General features: G+C 40.2%; 1 protein-coding gene across 1 annotated transcript in view; it reads right to left on the reverse strand.

The window, feature by feature from the left end:
* CLVS1 (clavesin 1) overlaps positions 1–27,038 on the reverse strand; it is a gene marked incomplete at its 5' end in the record, with an annotated part of 54,654 nt that extends 27,616 nt beyond the window's left edge. Inside the window, one exon of the mRNA XM_006204687.4 lies at positions 26,841–27,038. Coding sequence (XP_006204749.3) covers positions 26,841–27,038 — 198 coding nt within the window. The remainder of the gene's footprint in view (positions 1–26,840) is intronic.
* Positions 27,039–27,286: the final 248 nt, after the last annotated feature.

Here is a 27,286-nt window from a genome sequence, read left to right on the forward strand (position 1 = left end):
TAAGCTCTGCCTCTCCTTATGGGCAACTGGGTCTCGGCCCCACCAGCCCCACACTGTCCCTGGAGCACAGGGCTCAGCCCCGCCCGGAGTTACCAGCATGGAGGCGCTGGAGAGCAGCCACGCCCTTTGTGCTTGCTCTGGGGTTGGGACGCCAGCCTGCCTGAGGGCACTCTGGCTTTGTATCCACTCATTACAACACCACCAGCGCCCCCCAGCACCATCCCTACCACTCTTATAACCAGAGTAGATGCCAACGCATAGCTTCTGCTGTAATTCCAGCGTATTTCCGAGGTCCCAGTCAAATCCCCCTTCTCACAAAGCCCTCATCGTGTTGTCGTTGGTTTTTTCCAAATCTTCACAGTACTCCCACTGCTTTCAGTGCATATCTCACAGGGTGTGTGTGCTTTCTAAGCTGAATTTTAAAAGTAGACATCAGAAAATGTGACAATGTATATATGTAAGTTCACGCATAACTGAAAAATTGTGCTCTACGCTGGAATTTGACACAACATTGTAAAATGACTATAACTCAATAAAAAATGTTAAAAAAAATGTAGACATCAGAAATTTAGAAATGAAATTAGAAATAATTTCAAATTTGCATTTTGTTTTCATTATTGGTTTACATGTTCACATCCCCACCAGGCCATCAGTTTCTCTACCGATGAAACTCTGTCCTTCCCTCCTTTACCCACAGGACCTAGTGTGGTGGGAGCCACACAGTATGTTGTGGAACCTTTGCTAACAAGTGTGAAGGGTGAGTGAGGCAGCGACTGCCTTTTAGGAGGTGAGCCTTCCTGAACTCACAGCATCCTCTCCTCTCCTTCGGTGGCTACGCAGGTGCTGCCTGAGTGTTGGCTGAATTGCATGAAAACACGCGGGTTTGCTTTTCTCTGAGAAAGACAGAAAGACAGAGGGCTGGCGTAACTGCACATGCCAGCTGGGGTCAGGGTAGGAGTCATTCCACCCCCACAAAGGGCTCTAATTTTGAGATAAGTGGGAAAGATTCGGAAGAGACAGGGAGAGTGGATGAAAGTGCGTTGAGAACGAGCGACAACGAGGGAGAAGGCGTTGGAGCGAGTGAGGAGTGTGACAGTGAGTGAGGGGTGAGTGTGAACCAGCGGGAGTGAGGGAGGTGAGATGTGTGAGCAGGTGCACAGGTGAGTATGACTGAGTGAGGGTGTGTGTGTGTTGGGGGTGCTGTGCGTGCGGGGGAGGGAGGGGCCTGGGCAGGGCCGGTGGGGGAGGGCGGGGCGGGGGGCCGGGGGCGGGGCCGTCCCACCCTGACGGCGCCTGCGCGCAACCGCCCGCCCTGCGCGGGACTGAGAGAGCCACGCGGGGCTCACGAGGAGGGCGGCCCGGTGCCCTTCGGGCGCCGCTCCCTTCGTAGCTCCGCCCAGGAAGGTCGTCCCCGAGGCCGTGGAGCTGCGCCCCTGCTGAGAATTGTTACGTATTCTTCCTTCAGGTTTAACTTCTCTTTCTGTCTCTCTGTCTCTCCGTCTCTCCGTCTCTCCGTCTCTCCGTCTCTCCCTGTCTCCCGGCCCCTTTCCGTCCCTGCCTCTCTCCCTCTGCCTCCGTCTCGCGCTGTCTCTGTCTCTGTGGCTCGGGACGGGGAGGAGAGGCAGGGCCCAGTCTCTGCTGGTCTCCCAGGCTGTGAGGACCCTACGGGTCACTTGGCAGCACTGAGGGTGGGTGAGGGGCCGGGTCTGCTTTGCGGTTCCAAGGACCTCAGGGCTTTGCTCAAAGTGGAGCAAGCTCTGGAGCCTGAAAAACACTTTTTTTTTTTCCTATTTCCTTTTCCTTTCTTTTCTTTTTTTCTCCTCTTCTTTTCCTTTCTCTTCTCCCTCTCTCTTTTCTTTTTTGCCTTACTCCTTTATGGATGTCTGTTTTTCCCAAATATATTCTTGGAAGCCTATGTTTCCATAATTCATCTGTTAAAAATTAATGATTATCTGCTCCTCCGAACAACTTTTAGGATCTGGATCCAACAGCCTGTAGGGAAAGTCTAAATCCCCCCACATATCGAAACTTTAAAAAGCACTGCATTCACCATCTTACAAATAAAAACACAGAGAATGGAGGAAAAAACAGTTCTGTATACCCACAAATTCCAGCTATAGTGATAAGTCTGATGGGGTGGAGGTGAGGAGAGGTGCAGATAGTAGAAGTAGCATGAAGGAAGCTGTTCTGATGGAGGCCACATGGCTTCTGACCCAAGAAATCATACCATCAGCTTTGGGCAATTAGCTGTATTTCTTTTCACAGCCAGTGAATTTATATTGAGTAAACTTTCTCAAAGCAACCAAATCTAGTGGATATTAAAACTTATTTTTGAGCCCCAGTAGTTAAAACAGTGTGGGATCTGTGCATGAGAGCCCCAAGTATATATGACATATAATGAAAATGGCAAGTATAATCAGAAGGGTAGAAATAAATGTGTCCATAAATAGTGTTGGTGTGACCATACAGCCATCTAGGAAAACGACGACAATGAGAAAAATTCACACTGTATACTAGGATAAACTGCAAAAATTTAAAATGCAAAATAAAAAGAAGCCGTAAAATTTTAGGAGAAAATCCAGAAACCATACAAAATTGATAAATACTACTAATAAAAAAAAATCCTCTTACCTAACAAAAACAAAACAAAGCAAAAAAATCCTTCAAGTAAAATCAAAAGATAACTGAAAGAAAACTATAAGAAATATTTGCAATACATACGACAAAGAGCTAATCTACCTAATATAAACTGATAAGACCAACAGCATAATGGAGAAAATGGGAGAGATATGAACAGAAAATTAATGGGAAAAGAAAGACAAATTCCACTCTACCATATGAAAAGATGCTCCACTTCAGTCATAATTACAGAAATGTAAATTAACGTATCACCGAGATATTTTTCATCTTTTCAGTCTGTCAAAAATCCAAAAGTTTGAGGATACATGGTGTTGGCAAGACCTTGGGTAATAGGCATTGTCATAATGATTGATGGTAGTAGATGTTGCAGTGCTTCCCCCGTGGAGGGATATTTTTGAAGATTTACCCAAATTACAAGTGGATAATTTTTAATTCATACAAAAATCCTACTTCTGGGAATTTATCTTGCAAATATAATTGTACATGTCCAAAATAACATATGTACAAACTTGTTCCTTGGTGCATTTTGGTTGGAATAGCAAAAGATTGGAATTAGACCAAATATCCATTTATACACAACTATAATTAGAAAATGGTGGTACATCCAAATGATAGAATAATCTGTACCTGTGAAAATAAGGAGAAACTTCTCTATGTGCTGAAGGGAAAGATTTCCTTTCTATAAAATGATATGCTGAAATCCCCAAGACATGTTTAAATAATAAAGTAAGGTGGATAACACTGTATAGAGTACAGAATATTTGTATAAAAAGGGGAGAATAAGAATATATACTTTTGTTTCTGTTACACAAAAAACAAAGACACAAGAAAATAATGATAGAAGTTACCCTTGTGGAAATGAAGGAGAGGAATGAAGTAGAAATGTTTCCTGAATACCTCTGTATATTGTTTTGATTTATATGCTATGTGAATGGATTACACCTTCAAAACTTTATATATATATATTATGTGTCTGTCATATTGAAATATGTCTGATTTTAATAGTGTCACTGGAAAAGTCCTCTTTAGGAAAACCAAAACAAAACTCAAAACTGCTTCTTACAAATTACTCTATCTCCTTTTTTTTTTTTTTCTTTCTGTTCCCGTTAGGGCTTTTAAGCTTGACATATGTCTTCCTTTGACTTGGAGAAGAAGATAAATAACCGTGCTGATGAGTGGCCTGAGGATTTGGGGTGTTCTGTCAACAACATGGAGACCACCGTTTGCCATTAACTCTGGATATCTGTCTCCGAGGCGTCAGCTTTCTTAATGCACTGAGTGTTTTACTCTATAGATCACTGTTCTCAGCCGGCTCACAACAGCCAAGTAGATCAACAGCTGTCATGTTTCCACCCCAGAGTGGCGGAGGTAAGTCTCTCACTGAGATGAATAGCACCAGAATCCCAGGTATTTGCACCTACATGCCAGAGCCCGTTTTCCTCAGTTATCAACAGCAGTTTATATATTGTTTGATTTTTATAATGCTTCCCTGCACAGTATAACAATTCCTAAATGTCCCTATGTAGGTCAGACAAAGTCAAGGCTGTGACTTGCTGCAGGCGTATGAAACCCTGCAGCGCCCTGGTCTGGTGGGTCGATTTTTGGGTCTAGAGGTGGGTCAGGTTCTAACATCAGGTGGCGCACACCTGGAGGAGGTGAGCTGGGGAGCTGGAGGAAGGAGGAAGCTTCCGCTTGCCTGTCTTTCCAAGCTGATGATTTTTAAACTCTCTTCTCCTAAAAGGCCTTTGCACTTGTGGTTTTGTCTGCCTAGAAGTTGCTGTTCCGGATCCTTGAATGTCTGTTTTCTCCGCGTCATTGCGATATAAGCTCCAATTCTTCCTCTTGAGAGATACTTCTTTTGTTGCTTCCTCACATCTCCCATTACTCTATCACATTTTCTGCTTTTACCTTCTTGCTGGTGCTAATCACTGTCTGAAACGATCCTGTTTACTTAGTTTTTGCTTGTTTATCATTTATTACCCCACCTCTGTCTACCACTCAATAGACTGCAGATTCCAGAAGAGCAGGGACCTGGTCTCTCTTTCCTTCCCACATATTCTCAGTGCTTAGAACAGGGTCTGACCCACAGTAAGACCTCCATAAACATTTGGCGAACGAATAAATGAAAGGTTAGAGTCCATGTCTGACTGGGTTTGGCAAATGAAAAACTTTTAACAAATACTCATTCAAGTGAACTCTTCTTAGACATGGATGTTGCCTTTTAAAACACTCAGTCTGATGAAGACTGGGGTGACCCTTGTTCAGTCTTGTTCAGTCATCACTCTTTTCTATCACACTTAGGACAATTACTGATATCTCAGAAATTCTGAATAAAAGCAGCTTTTAAAAAAATAACTCTAGTTTTGGTTAAGAAGACTCCAAATGCATTCAAAAGCCTATTTAACTTGCAAGGCTTATTTAACTATCAAAAGGGTTATTATACATGTAATTTCTTTCTTGAGAATCAATGGAACTTGTGCTAGGACTGAATTTATTTTTCCTTGAATTATTTAAAAATCAATTGCGTGAAATTCTTTGTCATCAGCAATGCAGTCTTTCTTTAGGTGCTTTATTTCAATCTCAAATGCCATGTTTGTAAGTGTGAAAATAGATTTTTAAATTGTATAAGCAACTAGCGTTTATTGATGTGTTCGTTTAGTAAACCCTAACCACAAGGCTACATTTACAATATTAATAGTCCTGGAGACATAATTAGTTACATTTAAAAATACAAATAATTTCTGTGCTTTTTAATGATGTTTAAATCCCTTTTTGGAAAAAGTGTTTTCCTTTTCAAACATGTGTTCTTTCCCGAAGAGATAAAATTACCGATAGTGAGCTAGGCTTTGAAAGGGAAATGGGCATCTCTTGGGTGTCCAGACATGGTGCTGGCTATTCTTCATACGTTGGGAACCAACTAAATATTCTCTAGAATTTTCTGCCTACCACTCAGCCTTTGCGGAACAACCCTTGTGGGCTATTTTGTGTAATGCAGTCTACATTGTGAAATGGGCCCCTGTGGAACCAAATACCTTTGATCTGGGCCCAAGATAGATCTTATTTTATTAAATTTATCACTAATAACAATGAGGTTCAATATACTGTAAAATCCATAAAACTACAGAATCTTGTCTTGGAGGATTTTTGATTAAGGTGATTTTATCTGGAAAGAATTTTATGTCAGACTTCATGGAATCAGTCAGTTAATTAGAAACTACCCTAAATTCTTGTCCATTCTTATGATTATACATTAATTACTTTTGCCTTGAATTTTATTATAATGAACACATGCCTAAAAATCACATTTTAGATCAAAGGAGTTGAAACACAGCTGATTACCAGTCTATGTGTAGTGAATTAGTGTAGAAGAGGGTTTTCTTGGACCACAGAGGAGGGAAGGTAATGGGCCATGCACTTATTTTTGTCACTATTTCCTTTTCTAAATTCATGATCTGTTGCAACAGATATTGTTTTGGAAGATGGGTTAGAGTTCACATGAGCAGTGTATTGAATGGTTGAGATATCTGAATTGGGTGAAGTAACAGAAATTGAAGAGAAATTACTCTCTCCAGACACAGAGCCATGAGTTAAATATTTGGACTCTTCATCTTACCTATAAACAGAACATAGGAGCTTTAATTCTAAAAAAGGTAGAGGGTTCGCCTGATAATGGACTTTCATACACTGCACAGGGAAATGCAGATTGGTGGATCATGTCTGAAAGGCAATTTCTAATAAGTATCAGGCACCTTAAAATATTTATAGATTTTGACCCAAGAATTTCAAGGTGCACAAAGGGATTTGTAGACAGCAGCAGTTCTTAAAGTGCAGTCTGCCATCCTGCAGGGATCCTTGAGGCCATTTTAGGGCGACCACAAGGTCAAAACTATTTCCATAATAATATCAAGATGATTTGCCTTTTTCACTGCATTGCCATTTGCACCAAGAGTGCAACACAAATCAAGACAGTGGCACCAAACTGTACTAGAACTCATTGTCTTCCACACTGCCAGCCTCGGGGGAGAAATACATGTCAGGTCCACAAACCAGTAACTCTATGGAATTTCGACCCTTGAATACACATCTTTTTAGTGTTTCACGTGAGGAAATGGGTGTTTCACGTGAAGCACTTCCACTGTGCACGGAGGTTCCTCCAAGTTCTCTCGAGGAAATGCCCTTGTGTCATGGTTTGACTTGGGAGCTGACCTAGCTGCTTTTCATGTGGGGCACCATTTATTTGTGAAAGAAGAACTGAAAGGCAAAGCATGGATATTCAGATTTGGGGTTTTAGCAGATACTGTCTCCAAAATGAACAAAGCAATCTTGTCATTTCGAGGGAAACAAGTGGTAGTATTTTTAAGTCGGGAGAGTCAGGGCTAGAGGCAAGGCTAGTATGGTAATTAACACGGGCATAATTTTAGATGACTTGGTGCATGCATTCACTGCCCCTGGAGGGTTCTTTGTGACATTCAAAAATACCCAGTTGGTGGCTCAAGCAGCGGCCATTTCCCTGTAGCTTGAGTTGAGCAGGGCTGCGATTTGGTTCTGGTGGGCAACCCCCAGGTCAGTGGTGACTGGTTGGTTGAAGCCACATGTGATGGTCCATCCTACTCTTTTTTTGCCAGGGCTTGGGATTGAGCTTGGCATTGAATCTCCTCCCTTGTCATCTCAGGGGCTCTTGGGGACAAGCTGAGCTCAGGGCTCTGCTGACAGATCTCTGGAAGGATGAGTAACAAATGCTAAAGTTTATTATCTGAGATGCAGTTAGCACTTTAGTCCCTCCATCCTTGTAAGGTATGCAGGTAGCCTAGACACACGCCCTTATTGCAAATCCACTGTTCATTTCCCGCTCTTTAATTAATTCATAGCAACCTGATCTGTGTTCTCCGCCTTTGAGTTTCCAGAGGTTCCTTCTCATCAGCTTGTGCGGTGTTTGTTATGCTCTTCTGTTAGTTAAGAGTTGCTGTTTTGAAAAATCCTGTTTTCGGCAAACTTTCTAGGTGTTAGCGCTTATAAAGTAGGCTGATTGTAATGGATCTTTCACCTGTTCAGTAAAGATGAGGATGTCTTTTTTAATTAAAAATCCCCCATAAGCATTGAAATGAAAATATGATAAGGAGGTGCATGTGTCAAATATAATTCACTCTTAGAACAAACATTTATTATAATTCCACTAATGAATCATTGTGGTAAATAAAAATCAAAATATAAGGTCTTTGCTTCAAAGAACTTATAATCTAGGGGAGATGAGAGAGTAGTAAACAGATTCAGAATGCTCCGAGACGGAGCTAAGATGGAAATGTGAACGCAGGCCCAGAGGGCTGGGGAGGGAGCCGGGCGCGGATCAGAGGGCCAGGGGTGACATTCTAGACGAGGAGCCTAGCCTTCAAGGCACCCAAAACTCTTGCCCCAAGTCCCCTGTCCATGTTTATGCTCCAGTGTTTCCAACAAGAACTCTTTAGCTCAGGCAGGTCTCTGCTCACTCTCACAAACTCACCATGCTTGTTCCTGTTCCAAGGATCTTGCTTGAATATTTCCTGTGCCTGGAATTCTCTTACTACTCTCTCTGTAGCCAAATTTTTCCTATTGCTCAATGCCCACCTCACTTCCCGGAGCCTTCTAACCACACCAGCCTCCTTTCAAGAGACAGTATTTGTCATTTCCTCAAATGCCCTTTCTACATGTTCCCGTAGAATCCTCTGCTCATCTCTGCCTAGGTACTTACATATCCAGCTGCCAACATGAATCTCCACTTGGAAGATTTCAAGCTTATAATGTACAAAACTAAACTCCTGAGCTCCCTGACCCCACTCCCCTCATTGGTTTCACCTGCAGTCTTGCCTCCTCTCCATCCTTCCCCATTCTCCTAGGAATGAGCCCCAACCCAAACCCTAAATTCATCTTTGAATCCTTTCTGGTTCAAAAATCATGCATCCAATCCTGGTGGCTCTAACTTAAAATATGTCCAGAATCTGGTTCTCTTCCCACCACCTCCACTGTTCTCACTCTGATCTCAGCCACTAGAATAATCTGTAGCCTGAGTTTTGTCCATCATCTCCTGACCTATTTCCCTGCTTCTGCTCTTGTACCTCAAGTCTGTTCTTCACAAGCAGCCAGAATAATCTGTTTAAAACATAAATTTGGTTGCATCACTCTTCTGCTTAAAGACCTCCAGTTGTTCCCCATTTTACTAAGACCAAAGTCCTTCCAGGGTCCATAGGGCACTCAGCCTCTCTGACCGCATCTTCTACTACCGCTCTTTGTCTCTTGACTCCAGAACTAGAGCTTTTTTGCTATTCTGTGACTACTCCAGCACTCCCACCTCAGGACACTGGCTTGACTGCCCCTTCTGCTTGGAGCGTCCTTCCCACAATAGCTGTATGGCTAACAACCTCATCTCCTTCCAGTCTCAGCACCCGTGTCACCTTCTCAATGAGGCCAATCACAATGACTCTAACTTACAGCAGATTCTCATCCACGCCCAGCAGTCTGCCACCCTAACCTGTTTTTTCTTTTCCATAGTATTTACTTTTTATCATATGATATAACATTTATCTACTTGCTTATTGCCTTCCTCTGCCAACTAGAATGTGTGCTTTATCTGAGCGGATATTTTGGTCTCTTTAATTCATTGCTGTATCACAGGCACCCCTAGGATGGTGTCTATGATGCCATGTGCTGCATGAATACATAAGGTATATGTTAACTTGCATTACTCCCTCACGAGGCTATAAATTCCTTGAATACACAGATTCTGAATCATTCAACATTATCTAATCAACATCCAGCCCAGGACTGGCGTATTGCTAGTGCACAATCAGTAATCGTAAGTCTCTCTACACTGAGCTGCTATATTCTGTACTACCCATTTTAAGATTTAATTATTGACTGCTTCTAATGTCTCACTGACTCTTCTTTGTGAGTGTTAACCATTTGGTGAAACTTGCTTTTATTGCAGTCAGCGGCTGCAACTCATTTCTTTTGTGCATGAACATGGTTGTTTACCTAGTATATATTCCACCATATTTTTGAGTTAAATGGAACATATAATAACTGGTGGTGGATATTGTTGGTAAGGGGTGGGAGAAATGAGGGATAAAAGTCCCTAGGAAGGTGGTTCCTAGAGAGCATTGTTTCCAGTAATTTAGACCAGACTCAAAACGTTGTTTTTGCCTGATGTGCCTTTTTATTGGTTATCACATTTTCCTGCATTTTTATTCTGAAGGCTCTGGAACAGCTCCATTTACCTTTAGGGTCTCTTGCTTTTTATGACTGCTAAGAACTTTAGGGTTGTGTAAGTCTTTTTACTTATTCATACACGTATGCTCAATATTATAAAATAGCATAAATCTCAACATGCATCCATCCACCTGTCCAAATTACTGAGTGAGTGCCAGGCACTGAGGATGAAAGATGGTTAATATATGACCCCTGCCTATAAGAAATTTATTCCACCTGATTGACAGAAACTTAAATCAACAGTGCAGAACAGTGTGTTAAACTCCATCATAGTAATATGTGCAGTGTGTTATAAGAATACAGAAGAAGGGCATTTAAACCAGGTCTAGTTAATTGACATCTTTTAAAATTAGTGGCACTTAAGCTGTGTCTTGAAGTATAATTAGGAGGTAATGAGTAGGGATAAAGGAGAAGATAAAACAAAGAGACACGAGGTAACATGGAATATTAGGAACCACATGCAGTTTGCTACAGATAGAGCTGAACATTTTGGAAAGAAGTTTGGAAAAGAAGGCGCAGAGAAGCCACCCCAAGATGAGACAGGGAGAGCAAGCAGGGGAAACTCTAGAAGGGTCTTCTATCACAGGATATGGAGCATTAACTCTACTTGATAAGAAATAAGGAGCTATTGAAAGGTTTTAAAAAGAGATGGTGGTGATCCACTGAACAAACTAGGGATAGAAGGAAATTTCCTCAACCTGATATAGGGCATCTACAAAACAGACAATTAACCTCACACCTAATGGTGAAAGACTGCTTTCCCCTAATGCCAGGAGCAAGACAAGGATGTCTGTTCTCACCACCTCTATTCTATATTGTACTAGAGGTTCTAGCCAAGGCCATTAAGCAAGAAAAATAAATAAAAGGCACCCAGATGGGAAAAGCAGTTCAACGATCTTCAGTTGACATGATCTAGTGTATATAAATTCCTAAGGAATCCAGTTTTAAAAACTACTAGGACTAATAAATGAGTTAGGCAAAGTTGTAGTCTACAAGATTAATACACAAACATTAATTATATTTCAATACACAAGCAATGAAAAGTGAAAATTAATTTCATTTAAAATATCATCAAAAAGAATAAAATACCTAGAAATAAATTTAACAAAAAATGTGCAAGACTTGTATAATGAAAACTATAAAATATTCTTGCAGGAAGCTAAGTATCCAGATAAATGGAATGACATCTCATGTTCATGTACTGGAGGATAATATTATTATGATGTACTCCAGAGGAGGTCTAGAGATTCAGTGCAGTCCCTATCAAAGTCCTAGTTCCATTTCTTTTTTCCCCAAAATTGACAGACTGAAATACGTATGAAAATGTGAGGGACCTGGAATAGCTAAATGAATCTTGAAAAAGAAGAGTAAAGTTGAATGATTTACATTTCACAGTTTAAAACTTATTTCAAAGCTACAATAACCAAGACAGTGTTATACTAGCATAGTACAGACACAGTGGAATAATGGAGTAAAATTGAGAGCCCAGAAATAAATCCATACATTTATGGTCAGTTGATTTCCATGAAGGGAAGCAATACCATTTAATGGGGAAAGAGTAGTCTTTTTAACCAACGATGCAGGGACAAGTGGATGTCTTCATGCAAAAGACTGAAGTTGGAATCCTACCTTCCACTATACACAAAAATTAAGTCAAAATGAATTATAGACCTAAATGTGAAACTCCTAGGAAAAAATATAGGAGTGACTTCTTCATGACCTCAGGTTAGGCAATGTTTTGTTTTTGTTTTTGATATGATGCCAAAAGTACACACAAGAAAAGCGATAAACAGACTGAATTTCATCAAAATTAAAAACTTCTATGCTTCAAAGAATAGAAAGTGAAAGCACAACTTACTGAATGGGAAAAATATTTGCAAATGTTATATCTGACAAGGGAATTGTATCCAGAATACATGTATGTTTTACAATTCAATAATAAAAAGACAAATAACCCCCAGAAAACTGGAAAAGGCTTTGAATAGATAATTTTCCTAAAAGCTGTACAAATGGCCACTAAACACAGGAAAAGATCCTTGGTATCATTAGTCACTAGGAAAATGCAAAGCAATGAGATATATAGCTTCACACCAACAAATACGAATGTTACTAAAAAAAAAAGACAATAAATAGTGTTGGCAAGGATGTGGAGAAATGGGGACCCTCATACATTACTGGGGGGAATATAAAATGGTGAAGCTATTTTGTGTACATGAATGTTCATAGCAAGAGTATTCATAATTGTCAAAAGTGGGAAGAACTAGAATGGCTATCAATTGACAAATGGGTAAAAAAAATTGGGGTAGCTCTTCAGTGAAATATTATTCAGCAATAAAAAGGAGTGAAGTACTGTTAGATACTAGATAAGCCTTGAAAACATGTGAAGTGAAAGAAGCCAGTCACAAAGGAGCATGTATTGTATGATTCTTTTAATGTAAAACATCCAGAATTGGCAAACCTATCCAGACAGAAAGTAGATTAGTAGTTTCCCACAGCTCTGGAAGGAATGGAGGAAGTGATGAATGCGGAATGACTGGTAATGCGGGTGGGATTTTGTTGAGGGGTGGTAAAAATGTTCTAAAAGTAGCTTGTGGTAATGGTTACACAACTCTATGGATATACTAAAAACCACTAAATGTACACTTTAAATGAGAGAATTATGTGGTATGTGAGTTATATCTCAATAAAAGGTAAAAAGGAAAAGCACCAAAACATGAATTGTGGTTCTCTCTGGACTGAGGAATTATGGTTAATTTTTATTTTCTTTTTCATTTTTTTTAAATTTCCAATAAGTGCCAGTAAAATTTTTTTTACTTTTTATTTTTTAAACATACCGTGAAAAATATTTATAAAATTCAAACTAAAGGAAATGGTGCATATTACAAGACAGAATTGACTTTTAGCCAGATAATATGAAACCTTTAGTAGAATCAAAGCAAGTCTAGAACAAGGCAGGGAAAAAAAAGAATTAAAAAGTAAAGACAGCTTAAGAGACTTACAGGACACTATCAAATAGACTAACATTCTTGTTATAGGACTTCCAGAAGGAGAAGAGAGAGAGAAAGGGGCATAAATCTTTGAAATTACAGTGGCTGAAAATTTCCCTAACCTGGGGAGGAAAACAGATCCAGGAAGGTCAGAGAGTTCCAACAATAAGAACCCAAAGAGACCCACACCAAGACACACTATAATTAAAATGTCAAAAGTTAAAGACAAGGTGATAATATTAAAGCAGCAAGAGAAAAACAACTTGTTATATATGAGAGAAACCCTGTAAGGCTGCCAGCAGATCTTTTCAGCAGAATCTTTGTAGACTAGAGGGAGTGGCGCTATCTATTCGAAGTACTGAAGGAAGAAAAACTTTCAACCAAGAATACGGTACCTAGCAAAAGTCATCATTCAGAATTGAAAGAGAGATAGACAAGCAAAAGCTAAAGACGTTCATCTTCACTAAGCCAGCCCTATGAGAAATTTTAAAGGAAATTATTTAAGCTGAAAAAAGGAGTGCTAATTGGTAATAAGGAAACATTTGAAAAAGCATGTCTGACTGGAAAGGTAAATATATAGTAAAGTAGTGGATCAGTCACTTATGAAGCTAGTATGAAAGTTAAAAGACATAAGCAGTGAAAAATAACTATGATTACAATAGCTAGCCAAGGGATGCACAAGATAGAAAGATGTAAAATGTGTATCAAAAACATAAAATATTGAGGGGAGGAGTAAAATTGTTGTGCTTTAGAATGGGATCAAGCTGAAGTAGTTATGAACTTAGATTGTTATAGATACAAGATGTTATATGTAAGCCTTATAGTAACCACAAACAAAAAGTCTGTAGTAAACACACGAAAGATAAAGAGAAAGGAATATAAGGATACCCAACTAATCAAACTGCAAGGAAGAGAGCAAGAGTAGAAAGGAACAGAGAGAAACTACCAAAAAAGCCATAAAGCAGCTAAGAAAATTACAACAAGTACATACCTATTAATAATTAATTTAAGTGTAAACAGAATAAATTCTCACATCAAAAGACAGAGTGGTTGAATGGATCAAAAATCAAGACCTATCTATGTGCTGCCTGTGGGAGACTCATTTTATGCCTTAGGACACACACAGACTGAACGTGAAGGGATGGAAAAAGATATTCTGTGCAAGTGGGAACCAAAAGAAAGCTGGAATATCTATACTTTTATCAGACAAAATCAACTTTAAAACAAAGACTATAATAAGAGGCAAAGAAGAGTGTTATATCATGGTAAAGGGGTCAGTCTAACAAGAAGATAAAACATTTGTAAATATTTATGCACCCAATATAGGAGCACCTAAATATATAAAGCTAATGGACCCAAAGAAAAAATTGATAGCAATACAATAATAGTAGGGGACTTTAGTACCCCACTTACAGCAACAGATAGATCATCCAGACAGAAAATCAATAAAGAAACATTGGCTTGAAATGACACACTAGACCAACTGACTTAACAGATATATATAGAACATTCCAACAAAAGCAACAAAATACACATTCTTCCCAAATGCACATGGAACATTCTCCGGGATAAGTCATATATTAGACCACAAAGAAAGTCATAATAAATTTAAGAGGATTGAAATCGTATCAAGCATCTTCTCTTACTACAGTGGCGTGAAGCTAGAAATCAATTACATGAAAAAAAACTGAAAAATGTACAAATATGTGGAGATTAAACAGCATGCTAGTGAACAATCAATGGGTCAAAGAAGAAATCAAATGGTAAATAAAAATACACCTTGAGACAAATGAAAATGGAAAAATAACACCAAAATTTGTGGGATGCAGCAAAAGCAGTTCTAAGAGAGAAGTTTATAGTGACAAATGCCTATCTCAAAAGTCTTAAAATAAGCAAGCTAAGTTTGCAGCTCAAGGAACTAGAAGACCAACAGCAGCAAAGAAGCCCAAAGTTATTAGAAGGAAGGAAATAACAAAGGTTAGGGTATAAATAAGTGAAATAGAGACAAAAATAATAGAAATGATGAAAGAAAGTAAGAGCTGGTTCTTTGACAAGATAAACAACATTGATAAACCTCCAGCTAAACTCATCAAGAAGAAGAGAAAGAAGACTCAAACAAATAGAATCAGAAATGAAAGAGGAGATACTACACTGGATACCATCGAAATATAAAGGATCATAAAAGATTACTATGAGCAATTATACACCAACAAATTAGGCGGCCTACAAGAAATGGATAAATTCCTAGAAACATACAACCTACCAAGACTGAATCAAAAAGACATAGAAAATCTGAACAGACCAATTACTAGCAAAGATATTGAATCAGTAATCAAAAATCTACAACAAACAAAAGTCCAGGACCAGACACAGCTTCATTGATGAATTCTACCAAACATTCAAAGAAGAATTAATACCAGTGGATGAGTAGAGCTGCTTATGGTTGCTCTTAAATACTGAATGTTAGGTTTATGTTCATCATGTATTATTTTCTCTATGTATCTATTATACTTGGGGTTAACAGAATTATTATTGTAGCTAACTTTTTAAAATTAAAAAATAGTTGATTTATGTAGATAACTTTTTAATGGAAGGTATTATAATAAGACACTCAATTTTGTGTAAACTTAAAAAAAGTGAATATTATAGGGGGGAAAAAACCCACAGGAACAATCAAGAAATAGAACTCTCTATCAACCATAACATGCTCAGACCAGAGAGAAATATTTCAGTATGTTCTCAGTCTTTACATCAACCAAGATGTCATAGCTTCTGAGTCAGGTCCTCTGTTCACTAGAGCTCTTTCAAAACTGAGTTCCCCCACCCAAAGTCTTAAAATCCACTTTAGCATTCCTCTGTCCTCTTGTTTTTCTAAGACTATCTTAATTAAAACCTCAGTTAATGGAACAAGTTATTCATAATTTCTTCCAAATCCTTAATGAGTCTGTGGATTAAGGCATTAGGGATTATGCCTTTTAATTAATGACATTTCAGTTGAGCTGGTATTAACTTAATCTTTTAATTTTTTTCACATTGTTAATGCCCTCCATTAAACATCTTTAAATTACTAAACTCCACTCTAACATTGTTGAAGGAAGAGAACTCATCTTTATGATTATATTTTTAAAATTCCTTAGCAGTGAAAAGTATTTTCCAAACTCTTCAGCCTAGCTTTTGTGACCAACAACAGTTGCCCTGTGCCTGGTCAACACATCTCATTTTTCCTTTTCTCCCAAGTGGCACCAAAAAACACCATGTTAATCTTTACCCCATCCTGGGGGCATGACCAGCTGGTCTCTCCACCTATGCCTGCTTGGAATTTTGGTGCACGGTATGTTGAATAAATAACGGTCAAATTCGAGTGAGGCACCATCATCACCACCATCATCATAACCACCATCAGCAGCATCAGGTTTGATTAGTTTTATCTCAGGGTAGAAAATATGAGCGTCTTTGAGATGTTTGTCACACCCTATGGTTATTCTCCTCATTTCTTGTCCCATAAGCACCAGACTGTTCCCCAAACAGTTCAGCTAGAATACCCAGGTCAAAGTATGTAGCAGGCTTGCCCATTTACCATCCGCAGTGAGAGAAGCCATCATAAATCAATGCCAGCATTCTTTTGGGCCTGAGTTGCATTCAAATTATTTAGACTGATAAGTGGGGGCAAGCCTATTTTCCAGCCCTGACATGAGCACTAAGGCTATTTCTAGGAAGGTAAAGTTACAGATTTGTAGCACTGGGTGATAAAAAGCGTTTTATAATTATCTAGTCCAGTATTGTCAAGAGTGGTCCCAGGACCACCACATCAGGGTCAGCTGGGAACTTTTTGGAAATACTAATTCTCACCTACCCCCACCCTGTCCCAACATACTGAATCAGACACTCCTGTAATCGGAGTTTTAACAAGCCCTCGAGCAATTTGGGTGCATGATTAAGTCGTAGGACCACTGCTCTTGTCCAGTCCCGGCTGGGTTTTGCTGACGAATAACCTGAGGTCTGCAGGTGTTATGCCATTTTCCCAAGATTATCCATGGAATTACAGTTGCCAAACAGAAATTAAACTCAACTTCCTAATTCTTATATGCTACATTGAATAGCAAGTAGAGGATTGCAGGAAAACTTCCCTCTAGTTTATACCTTACATTTCTAAGTGAACATTTTTTGTCATTTCCCACCATCTTTTGGGGGCCACCTCTCCAACTTTCTTGGTCTGTGAGATTCAGGTATAGCATCTTGGGTGGGCTCATAATGTGATCTGGCCAGGGCACCCTCAGTCCCCTCACTCCTGCCAAGAGTGTGGAGAAAGCTCATCTGAAAATGAAGTCAATACAGAGGAAAGTGTAAATGAGGGAAGGACAGAGAAAGAGGGACTGAGTTCTTGATGGCACTGCTTCAACTCTGACTCCAGATCTAGCTGAGCCTGGAAGACAGAGCAGCTCTGAACTTTTCTGTTGTATAAATGCTCCCATCCATTTTTGTTTTGCTTTTTCCAGACTTGAGTTATTTTTCTATTCCATAATACCAAAAGAGCTCTGACTGAGTCTTTGGCAATGTGTATTATTTTAATATCTACAATTTAATCACCAGAGAATGTGGGTTTGCAGGGCAGGGTTTTCCACACAGGTTTTTCAACAGGGGGCCCTTCAAGAATGCAGAATAACTGCTTCACTCTGGCACCAGGTCCCCGAGGACACTGACAGCTCGTAGTAGGCCATGTTTCTGCAACTCTAGAATATATTCAGAAACTGAGTCCCTGGATAGTGATGTCACACTTCATTTCATAATTATGAGAGGCAGAGATCCCTTCTTTTGTGCAGTGAGGAATATTAACCTGGAACTAAACAATTCACAAAGGTTGGTTCTTTGTCAAGACTGATCTTCCACAGCTGTGTGACGCCCCTTAATAGATTCTTTTGCTGAAAATCTTGTCCAATGGAAAAGTAAGATGAAATATTCCCTCCACTACCGTCTTCCCACTCCCTCTCCTCCAGTTCCTCTATCCTCCCATCCTCTGTGGTCCGTGGGACACACTTCTTGATAGAGTTATCTCCCTTTCTCCACCGCCTTCCTCAAGCCAGTGCTTTCGAGATGCCAGTTCCCACGGCTGCACTGAAAGGGTCTCCTGCCTTGAAGCCTCCTTCCCTGAGTTTCCTCCAGGAGATGATCGCCTAGTTCTTTTCAGCCTCCCCATCTCAGCCTCCCCTTTCTCTTTTGTGGACCCCTCCTCATCTAAGTTGTTCATTTATGTTGCTCTTCACTTGGATTCTTTTTGCAGTCATTCATCTTCACTCCATAGCTTTTCTCTGGATGATCTTTTCCTTTCCTGTGATTTCAAATGCCATCAACTCTATAGATCCAGCCCGGACCTCCCCTCTCAGCTTATGCTTAATACAAACAAAATACCCCACGGGCTGTTAAACTCAGCGTGTCCAACACTCAGATAATGCTCCTTGTCTCCCCAAACCTGGCCACCCCGTCTGCACCATCTCATTCATTGGCACCACCCCACCCTTCATCCTAGCTGCACACCTCAGCTTCCTCCCCGACTCCTCCTCCTCCAGTTTCCATTCTCAAGCATCCAGCCACCCAGCACTGCCTTACTTTTCTTCCTTTGTAGCTATCGAAAACCTTCTATCACTCCTAATTTAGCCTACTTGTTACTTGAATGACTGAATGACTGCATTGCCTTCTGTTCGGTTCCCCTGCCTTTGAATATCAATCTGTGTTGCTGTCCTGCTCTAATATGTGCAGTGTCCCCCGTGTCTGCAGAAAGAGACCAGGCTCCTTAGCATGGCACCGGGGCACACAGCTCCTTGCCTGGCCCTTGTGCACTCCACGATTATGAATTAATTCCACTTCTCTGTCCTATTGAGTGATGTCTTGCCTCTGCATTTTTGCCTGTAACATTTCCTCTGCCTGAAGTTCCTCCCACCCTGCCCTCACTTGGCTATTCCACGCTCATCCGCTGAGAATTGGCTCAGGTGTGGGAGGCCATTCCTAACTCCCCTGCCTAGATTGGGATTTTACTAACCTGGTGCATATCTCCCTTTCTGCACGTGCAGCATTGTTTGCAGATCTGCCTCTGCTCTGAACGATGTCCTGTTGAGAGCAGGGACTGCGCCTGTTTACTTTTGTGACTGATTCAAAGTCAAGTCTTAGTAACTGTTTCTTGAATGGATGAATCAGAGCACTGGCTAGGTCGATAATGCACTGGAGTTCAGAAAAGCCATTTATCAAAAGTACGCCACAGATAGACCAGTGTAATTGGAACTGTCTTAAATGGGCTCTCCTGTCTGCCACCAGGAACACTGGAGTGTCATTAGCTCTAATTACCTAACTGAATTTAATTGATACTTAACAAGGTAGAGCATTAGAGCGGATATTTTATTCCTCTAATATTTCCATAATAGCACATTGCACGATTGCAAATTCAGGATTACAGCTTTGTGGCCTGAGAAGAAAAAACGTAGTTTGTTTATAGAGAAAGTGTTCTTCAAACACACCCGAAGTGTTCAGAAAATATGAAATAAGAACCTTCTTTGCAAAATATGTACAAATGTCCTTTTCCTTCAATCTCTTCCTATCTAATATTCCTTAACACATGAAAACTGTAAGGATCAATCAAAGACTGTAAATGTTCCTGCTGAAAAGAGTCCGACAGGATGAAAGAGGTGAATTTTGATCCCATTAATCACCCAACTGCTAAGGCATTGGGAGGAGACTGCTCAGTGACAAGGAAAGGATGACAACAGATAAACAGAAAGGAAAAGCACTTCAAGTGTCACAGTCTGAGCGGGTGACACCAGTCTGGACCTAAGTCATCAGCTGAGGTGAGCAGGGAGGAGGAGGTCCCTTGTTTGGGGCCGGTGAACAGGCTGGTGACATCTAATTGTCAAGGGTCCAGAGTTGACAGAGCTGGGCCTTGGATAGCAGTTTCGTGTAAATCCATGCGCTAGAGCCACAGGAGCCCCCAGACAAGGTCTGGCTTCTGCATTCTTTCAATGACTACCGTTCAGTGAGCACTGACTATGGTCCAGGCGCTTTTCATGCACTGTTTAATTTCTGCCGTAGACCTGTGAAGTAGTACTCTTTTGACACCGCAGTTTTACAGATGACAAAACTAAAACTGATAGAGGATAATGACTTGCCTGAGGTCTTTATGTGGCAGAGCCAGGACTGAGACCCAAATCATTGACTCTGCTGTCAGGTGCATCAAAGTGCTGTTGTACCCGCAGCAGCAGCAGCAGCAGCAGCACCTGGGAACGTTTTTGAAGGCTAAACTCCTGGGCTCTGCTCCAGATCTCTGGAATCAGAAACTGGGAGTGGGGTCCAGAGGTGTGGGTTGGAACAAGCCCTCCAGGGTGTCTGTGCACTTAAAGTCGAGATCCGTCGCATTACACTGCAATACCGTCTGTGAGAGCGGTGCTCCTCCAAGTTGACCGTGAGCACAGATCACGTGGGGAACTCCTTGAAATGCAGCTTGACTCAGGAGGCGTGGGGTAGGGCCTGAGGTTCTGCATTTCTAACCGGCTTCTGGTGATGCTGAGCTTGCTGGTTTGCAGGCTACACTTTGTGTAATGAAGCCCTAGAAGGTAAGCTTCAGGAAGCCGGGTTGCTTTGCTCTCTGCTGTTACCCCATTTAGTCCCCGGCCCACATTTTCTGTTGAATGAATACGCCATGCGTCAGTATGTCTGCATGTCTGAGACATAGACTGTTGGTTTGGGGTGAATCTACTACTAACTTCAAACCCATCTGCCCAACCAGCCTTTCCAAATTTCTAATCACACTAACCATTCATTTATAAACCCTCAGGAACTGTCATGTTTCCCACTGACAGACATTCTACTGTTCCAGTCTTTCAAGTGAATAGGACACTTTGGATTCCCCAAGGTGAACGTATCGTATGTTTTGGAAAAGGGGTGAAGAAGTAGGGTGTGGGACAGAGGCTAGAGAGAATGGACGAATATTGGAAACAGTGTAACAGAAAGGGATGCCCGGACAATTTGCAGTTGGTTGAACCTCAAAGCAGTGCTCCCAACCCCCTCTCACCTTTGTTGTAAGAGGTGGGAAAACAGTGGACCTCCTTTTGCACTAGACTGGCTCAGAGCTTTTGGGAACGTTTAAATCAAAGTTGATATAACTATTATAAAACCATTTTTAACAATAACAACATGGTTGAACCTCAAAGCATTGCTCCCAACCCCCTCTCACCTTTGTTGTAAGAGTTGGGAAAACAGTGGACCTCCTTTTGCACTAGACTGGCTCAGAGATTTTGGGAACGTTTAAATCAAAGTTGATATAACTATTATAAAACCATTTTTAACAATAACAACATGGTTGAACCTCAAAGCATTGCTCCCAACCCCCTCTCACCTTTGTTGGAAGAGGTGGGAAAACAGTGGACCTCCTTTTGCACTAGACTGGCTCAGAGCTTTTGGGAACGTTTAAATCAAAGTTGATATAACTATTATAAAACCATTTTTAACAATAACAACAACAAAAGTCACGCAGTAAACCTTGAACTTGGACGAAGAATTAATGAACTAATAAAATGTCTAATTGGCCAGAGGAAAATTACATAAGCACAGAAATGAGGAAAATTTTAAAAAGAGTGCTTCCTGGATCTACTCTGATGAATGAAAAGTAAGCCTCTCTAAACCCTTAACAAACGTCTGGATCCTTAGGGAATCAAATATTTTGAAAGTAGCTCACGGGGTGGAAGGCCACAGCTCTTCCTAAGTAAAAGATTTCGGCGCAGTAAGCTCGTTAAGTATCTGGGGTGTCACAACGTTGATAAATGCCGTGTGTTGATTGTAATGGTTGGGAGGCAGTGATTTACAAGAAATAATACCAAAAATAGACTTTGGAAACATTGCAAAATTCAAGAACAGGACTTTAGCATGCTGCTCATTCTGCCAGAATTCCCCAGCAGAATTGAGAATAATGCTGTGCTATATTAAAATGATGCCATAAATATTACTTTGTTTGATTAAAATTTTAACAAGTTGTAATGAACAGATTACAATGACTCTTTTAGACATTATTGACCACATTTAAGAGATCAAAAAGCAGAGTGAAAGAAAAGGACTTCCAGGCATTCTCAAAGTTGGTATTTTAACTAAATTTTTTTGAACTAATATTCATAGAATATTTATGTAACTGGGACAACTTAATATTCTAAACAATGACATATCCTCAAAGCATTGTCCTAAAAGGAGGAATATATACTACATACGCTATTAGAATTTCATGATTGGCTAATCCAGGGTAACTTGATGTAGAAATCTGTTGATCCCCTAAAGAGCAGTCTTCTACATAATTATTATTATGACTCATTAATTCAGCCTATGAAGTACATAACCAAAGTTCTATGCACATGCCATTTTTGTTGATGGTGGTTGTCAGAGACAGTACAATTGCCCTTTTTTCATCAGGACTTTATTTTTTAGAGCAGTTTTAGGTTCACAGCAAAGTTGAGGGTAAGGGACAGAGATTTCCCATATATCCTCTGCTCCCACACATGTGTAGCCTCCCTCGTTATCAACAGCCCCCACTGGAGTGGTACCTTTGTTACGACTCATGAGCCTACACTGACACATCATAATCACCCAAAGTCCACAGCTTACATTATGGTTCCCTCTTGGTGTTGTACATTCCATGATATCATGCATCCTCTGCGCTACACCTGTTCACCCCTCCTTGTCCCTGCCCACAGCTCCTGGTCATCACCAATCCTTCTATTGTCTCTATAGCTGTATCTTTTCCAGAATGTCCTAGAGTTGGAATCATTCAGTACATAGCCCTTTCAGATTGGCTTCTTTCACTTAGTAACATGAATTTAATGTTCCTTCATGTCTTTTTTTGGTTTGGTAGCTCATTTCTGTTAGCACTAAATAGTGTTCCATAGTCTTGTATGACAATTTATTTAGCTATTCACCTATGAAAGGTATCTTGGTTGCTTCCAAGTTTTGTCAATAATGAATAAAGCTGTTATAAACATTCATGTGCACATAAGTTTTCAACTCCTTTGGGTAGATACCAAGGAGTGCAACTGCTGGGTCATATGATAAAAGTATGTTTAGTTTTGAAAGAAAACAACTAGCTGTCTTTCAAACTGGCCCTACCATTTTGCATTCTCATCAGCAATGAATGAGGGTTCCTGTTCTCCACATCCTTACCAGGATTTGGTGTTGTCAGTGTTCCAGATTTTGGCCATTCTAATAGGTGTGTAGTGGTATTTTGTTGTTGTTTTAATTTGTATTTCCCTGATGATATATGATGCGGCACATCTTTTCATATGCTTGTTTGCCACCTGTATATCTTCTTTGGTGACGTTATGTTAAGGTTTTTGGCCCGTTTTTAAATTGGAATGTTTGTTTTCTTGTTGTTGAGTTTCAAGAGTTCTTTGTATATTTTGAATAACAGTCATTTATCAAGTGTATCTTTTGGAAATATTTTCTCCCAGTCTGTGGCTTTTCTTCTCATTCTTTTGACAGTGTCTTTTGCAGAGTAGAAGTTTTTAATTTTAATGGCATTCAGCTTATAAATTGTTTCTTTCATGGATTGGGTCTTTGGTGTCGTATCTAAAAAGTCATCACCACAACCAAGGTCACATAGATTTCCTCCTATGTCATCTTCTAGGAGTTTTATAGTCTTGTCTTTTACATTTAAGTCTGTCATCCATTTTGAGTTAATTTTTGTGAAAGGTGTAAAGACTTGGTTTTCTGCATGTAGATGTCTAGTGGTTCTAGCACCATTTGTTGAAAAGACTGTCTTTGCTGCATTGCATTGCTTTTGTTCTTTTGTCAGAGATTAGTTGGATATATATAATTGCCTTTTATTTTATTTGTAAAAATTTGAATTGAAGTTTGGTTGATTTACAGTATTATATTAGCTTTAGATGTACAACGTAGTTATCAGATATTTTTATAAATTATACACCATAGAAAGTTATTGTAAAATATCATCTGTATTCCCTGTGCTATAAATTATATCCCTCCATCTCATTTGTTTTATAACTAGTAGTTTATATGTCTTAATTCCCTTCATCTGTTTAACTTCTCCCCCATCTCTCCCCTCTGGTAACCATTACTTTGTTCTCTGTATCTGTAAGTCTGTTTCTGTTTTGTTATATTTGTTCATTTGCTTTGTTTTTTAGGTTCCACATGTAAGTGAAAACATACAATATTTGTCTTTCTCTGTCTGACATTTCACTAAGCATAATATCCTCCAGGTCCACCCAGGTGGTTGAAAATGGCAAAATTTCATTTTTATGGCTGAGTAATATTCCATTGTGTCTAAGTACTATACCTTCTTTATCCATTCATCTGTTGATGGGTACTTAGGTTGCTTCCATATCTTGGCTATTGTAAATAATGCTGTTATAAACATTGAGGTGCATATATATCTTTTCAAGTTAGTGTTTCATTGTCTTCAGATAAAGTCCCAGGAGTAGAATTGCTAGATCATATGGTAGTTCTATTTTTAATTTTTTGAAGGCTCTCCATACTGTTTTCCATAGTGGCTGTACCATTTCCATTCCAACAAGCAGTGTACCTTTCTCCACATTCTTGTTATTTCTTCTTTCTGATGATAGCCATAGTGTCAGGTGATATCTCATGTTGTTTTAATTTCCATTTCCTTGATGATGAATGATGTTGAGCATCTTTTCATGTGCCTGTTGGCCATCTTTATGTCTTCACTGGAAAAACACCTATTTAGGTCCTCTGCCCATTTCTAAATTGGGTTTTTTTTAATGGTGAGTTGTATGACAGAAGACTGTCACCAGGTTGCTAGCCCAGCACCCATCACCTGTATATTACCTCGTATCACCTCCACCTTGGGGATAATGGAGACTGGATGTAGCCAAGAGAAAAAGCAGTTAAACATCCAGATTCAATAAATGACATTATGTTACAGGATATTCCAAATATCTTTTGCTTATTGAGGTGGATATTCTGATATGCTACCAGCCCTCCGTTAGGACTGAGGATTTATTCCCCAGCTGCTTGTGGTGCTACCAGGAGCAAGTTCTCAGAAAACAGTGCCATCTGGGGCCCCAGGCTGAAGAGGGCAACTTTCCCCAAACTCCCAACCACTTGTCGGGGCAGCCTGCACCCAGTGTGGGACTATGAGGGTCCAGTCCCTTGGCCCCAGTCAGGGACAACTCTGAGGGGTCATCTCAGTTTCAGTTCACCTGAGGCTTTCATCCCAGACCCTGGTACACGACAAGAGAAGGCCCAGATGGGACTCATTTTGCCCCACAAAAGATCATCTAGTATTTCTTGTAAAAATATATTATGAACTTATATACAGCTTTAGATTTTAAAACACATGCACATGCATTAACTCAGTGAGACCCACATTGGCCTAGAGAAGTTGGCAGGGGACATTTTATATAATCCACACACTTCCAAAAAGAAAAACTGGAACACAGAGTTGGAAGAAGTACATTTTTCTTCCTCATTTATGAAAAAAAAAATCTTATAAATACATGGAATTTGAATCACAGCTACCTACACATGTAATGAGTTATCTCTTTTTAGAAAGATAAAATTACATGAAGCCTGTACTACCACAGAAAATCCTGGCGAGATGGCCAGCATAATTACAGGGCATGAAATAAACCTTGCAGCTTACTTGAAAACACTCTTTGATAAAAAAACTTTAAGGAGAGAGAGATCAGATGTTCAGGGGCTTAGATGAAAGGAGGTTGGAGAAAAAGAGGGCTAAGAGAAAGTGACCGACAGTAGAAGACATTCAAGTCTATGCTTGAGATTTTGAAGGCGAGGCAGGAGGCTGTAGTCTGGAAATGCAAAAGCGACTTTAAAAAATGTGCCCCCCGAGACACCGCGTGATGTAGCGACCCAGGGTAACGTGGCGTTCTTGGAACAGGGAGTACTTGTTCCTCTTCTGAAATGCCTGCTCTGCTTTTGTTCCTCTGGAAATAGGAAATCCTTGCAACAAAATAAGGTCCGTTTAACAAACAAGTTTATCAGAAGCCCAGTAAGTGCTACCTATTTGCTGGGAGCCAAATGTGAATCAGCCTGAGTTTTAAAAACAGGCTCATCAATTACTCATTACACTGGAGTATGATGAGTAATTGAAATGGGTCTTCCTAGTCTTGTACTTTGAAGAGCATGAATAGTGACTGTTTGATCAGAGAATTAACAAATATTTTGCAATCCATGTAGCTGCATGTGAGTGCCATCTATTGGGAGTGAGGGCGGGGGGAGGGTCACCCCGCTGACTCAATCTTCCTACAAAATTAAAAAGAATCCTGAGTTTTATCTATGCTGATTCTGAATCTTCCTAAACTATGCCCTTTCTTTTTTTTGGTACTATGGTAATGTGTCACTGGAAAGCTAAGCAGCATTGCCCCTCTGAGTTTGTTACTCTCCTTTTGGTAGCGTCTCCGGTTCCTTTAAGGGACCCCCAGAGACGGGCTGTCCTAACCTCTGTGCAGCACAGAAGCCCCTTCCCCAAAGTCCTGACAACTGGTCATTTTTTGCACTGATGATTTACTTTAGTACAAACCCCTCAGCATGTTGCATTCTGGAGTGAGGACCCACAAGACGCATTTTCTTGTACAAAGATGCTTCTAGAAACCTTGGAAAGCCCCCAGGCCACTGCAGTACAAGAGCATTGCTCATAAAGCAGATATTTTCTAGTTTTAATTTTTGTGAACTCTCAGATGGATTTGACTAAACATTTCCGAGCTTTATTCATAATTGCTACAGTGGGTAATTTGTGCCTGTGGTAACAGTAATTTAGAGTCGTCAATGAAAATGAAGGCTAATGTAAAAAAAAAAAAAACCTGAACTCAGGCTGAGGTAAAAATATGGGGTATTCACAGGTGAATTCTATCAAAGTTTCTTTTTCCATTCTCAAAGACAAATATGACTTTGGTTGCAATAAGAGAAAAGTACATGGTCATATACAGTCCCGTATTTTACATTCGTTGAACATACCTGCAACCCTTCAATGGCCAGCTTGAGGATTGAAGGTGTCAGTTTGGAGGCTTGTTTGAAGGAAAAATTACTCCAGTCTATAATTAAAATGAAACCATTTATCTGAAGCTCTGGATCTTCAATGAGGACTTCCAGTGACAGCAGGATGGCGCGGAGGATGTCTGTGAAGGAGTTCCTGCAGCCAAAGCAGAAAGGAGAGGCAGCGTGTGAATATCAGCGGTTGACAGCACTTTGCCGTAAAGCGCTGGCCGCCTCTCTCCACCGCTCTGTGAGCCCAGCCTGCCAGGAGGTAACACCGTTGTCCAGGACCCAAAGCCACTCAAGATACATTTGCTGAACTTCACAGGAACAATGCTTTGAGAATCACAGGATGAAACCTGCCTTTGATCTGACTGCACCCCAAAGTTTACAAGGCATCTCTCTTTTGTGTTTCCATGGGTCTTTCT

This window comes from Vicugna pacos, chromosome 29, assembly GCF_048564905.1.
Source record: "Vicugna pacos chromosome 29, VicPac4, whole genome shotgun sequence".
Taxonomy (NCBI): Eukaryota; Metazoa; Chordata; class Mammalia; order Artiodactyla; family Camelidae; genus Vicugna; species Vicugna pacos.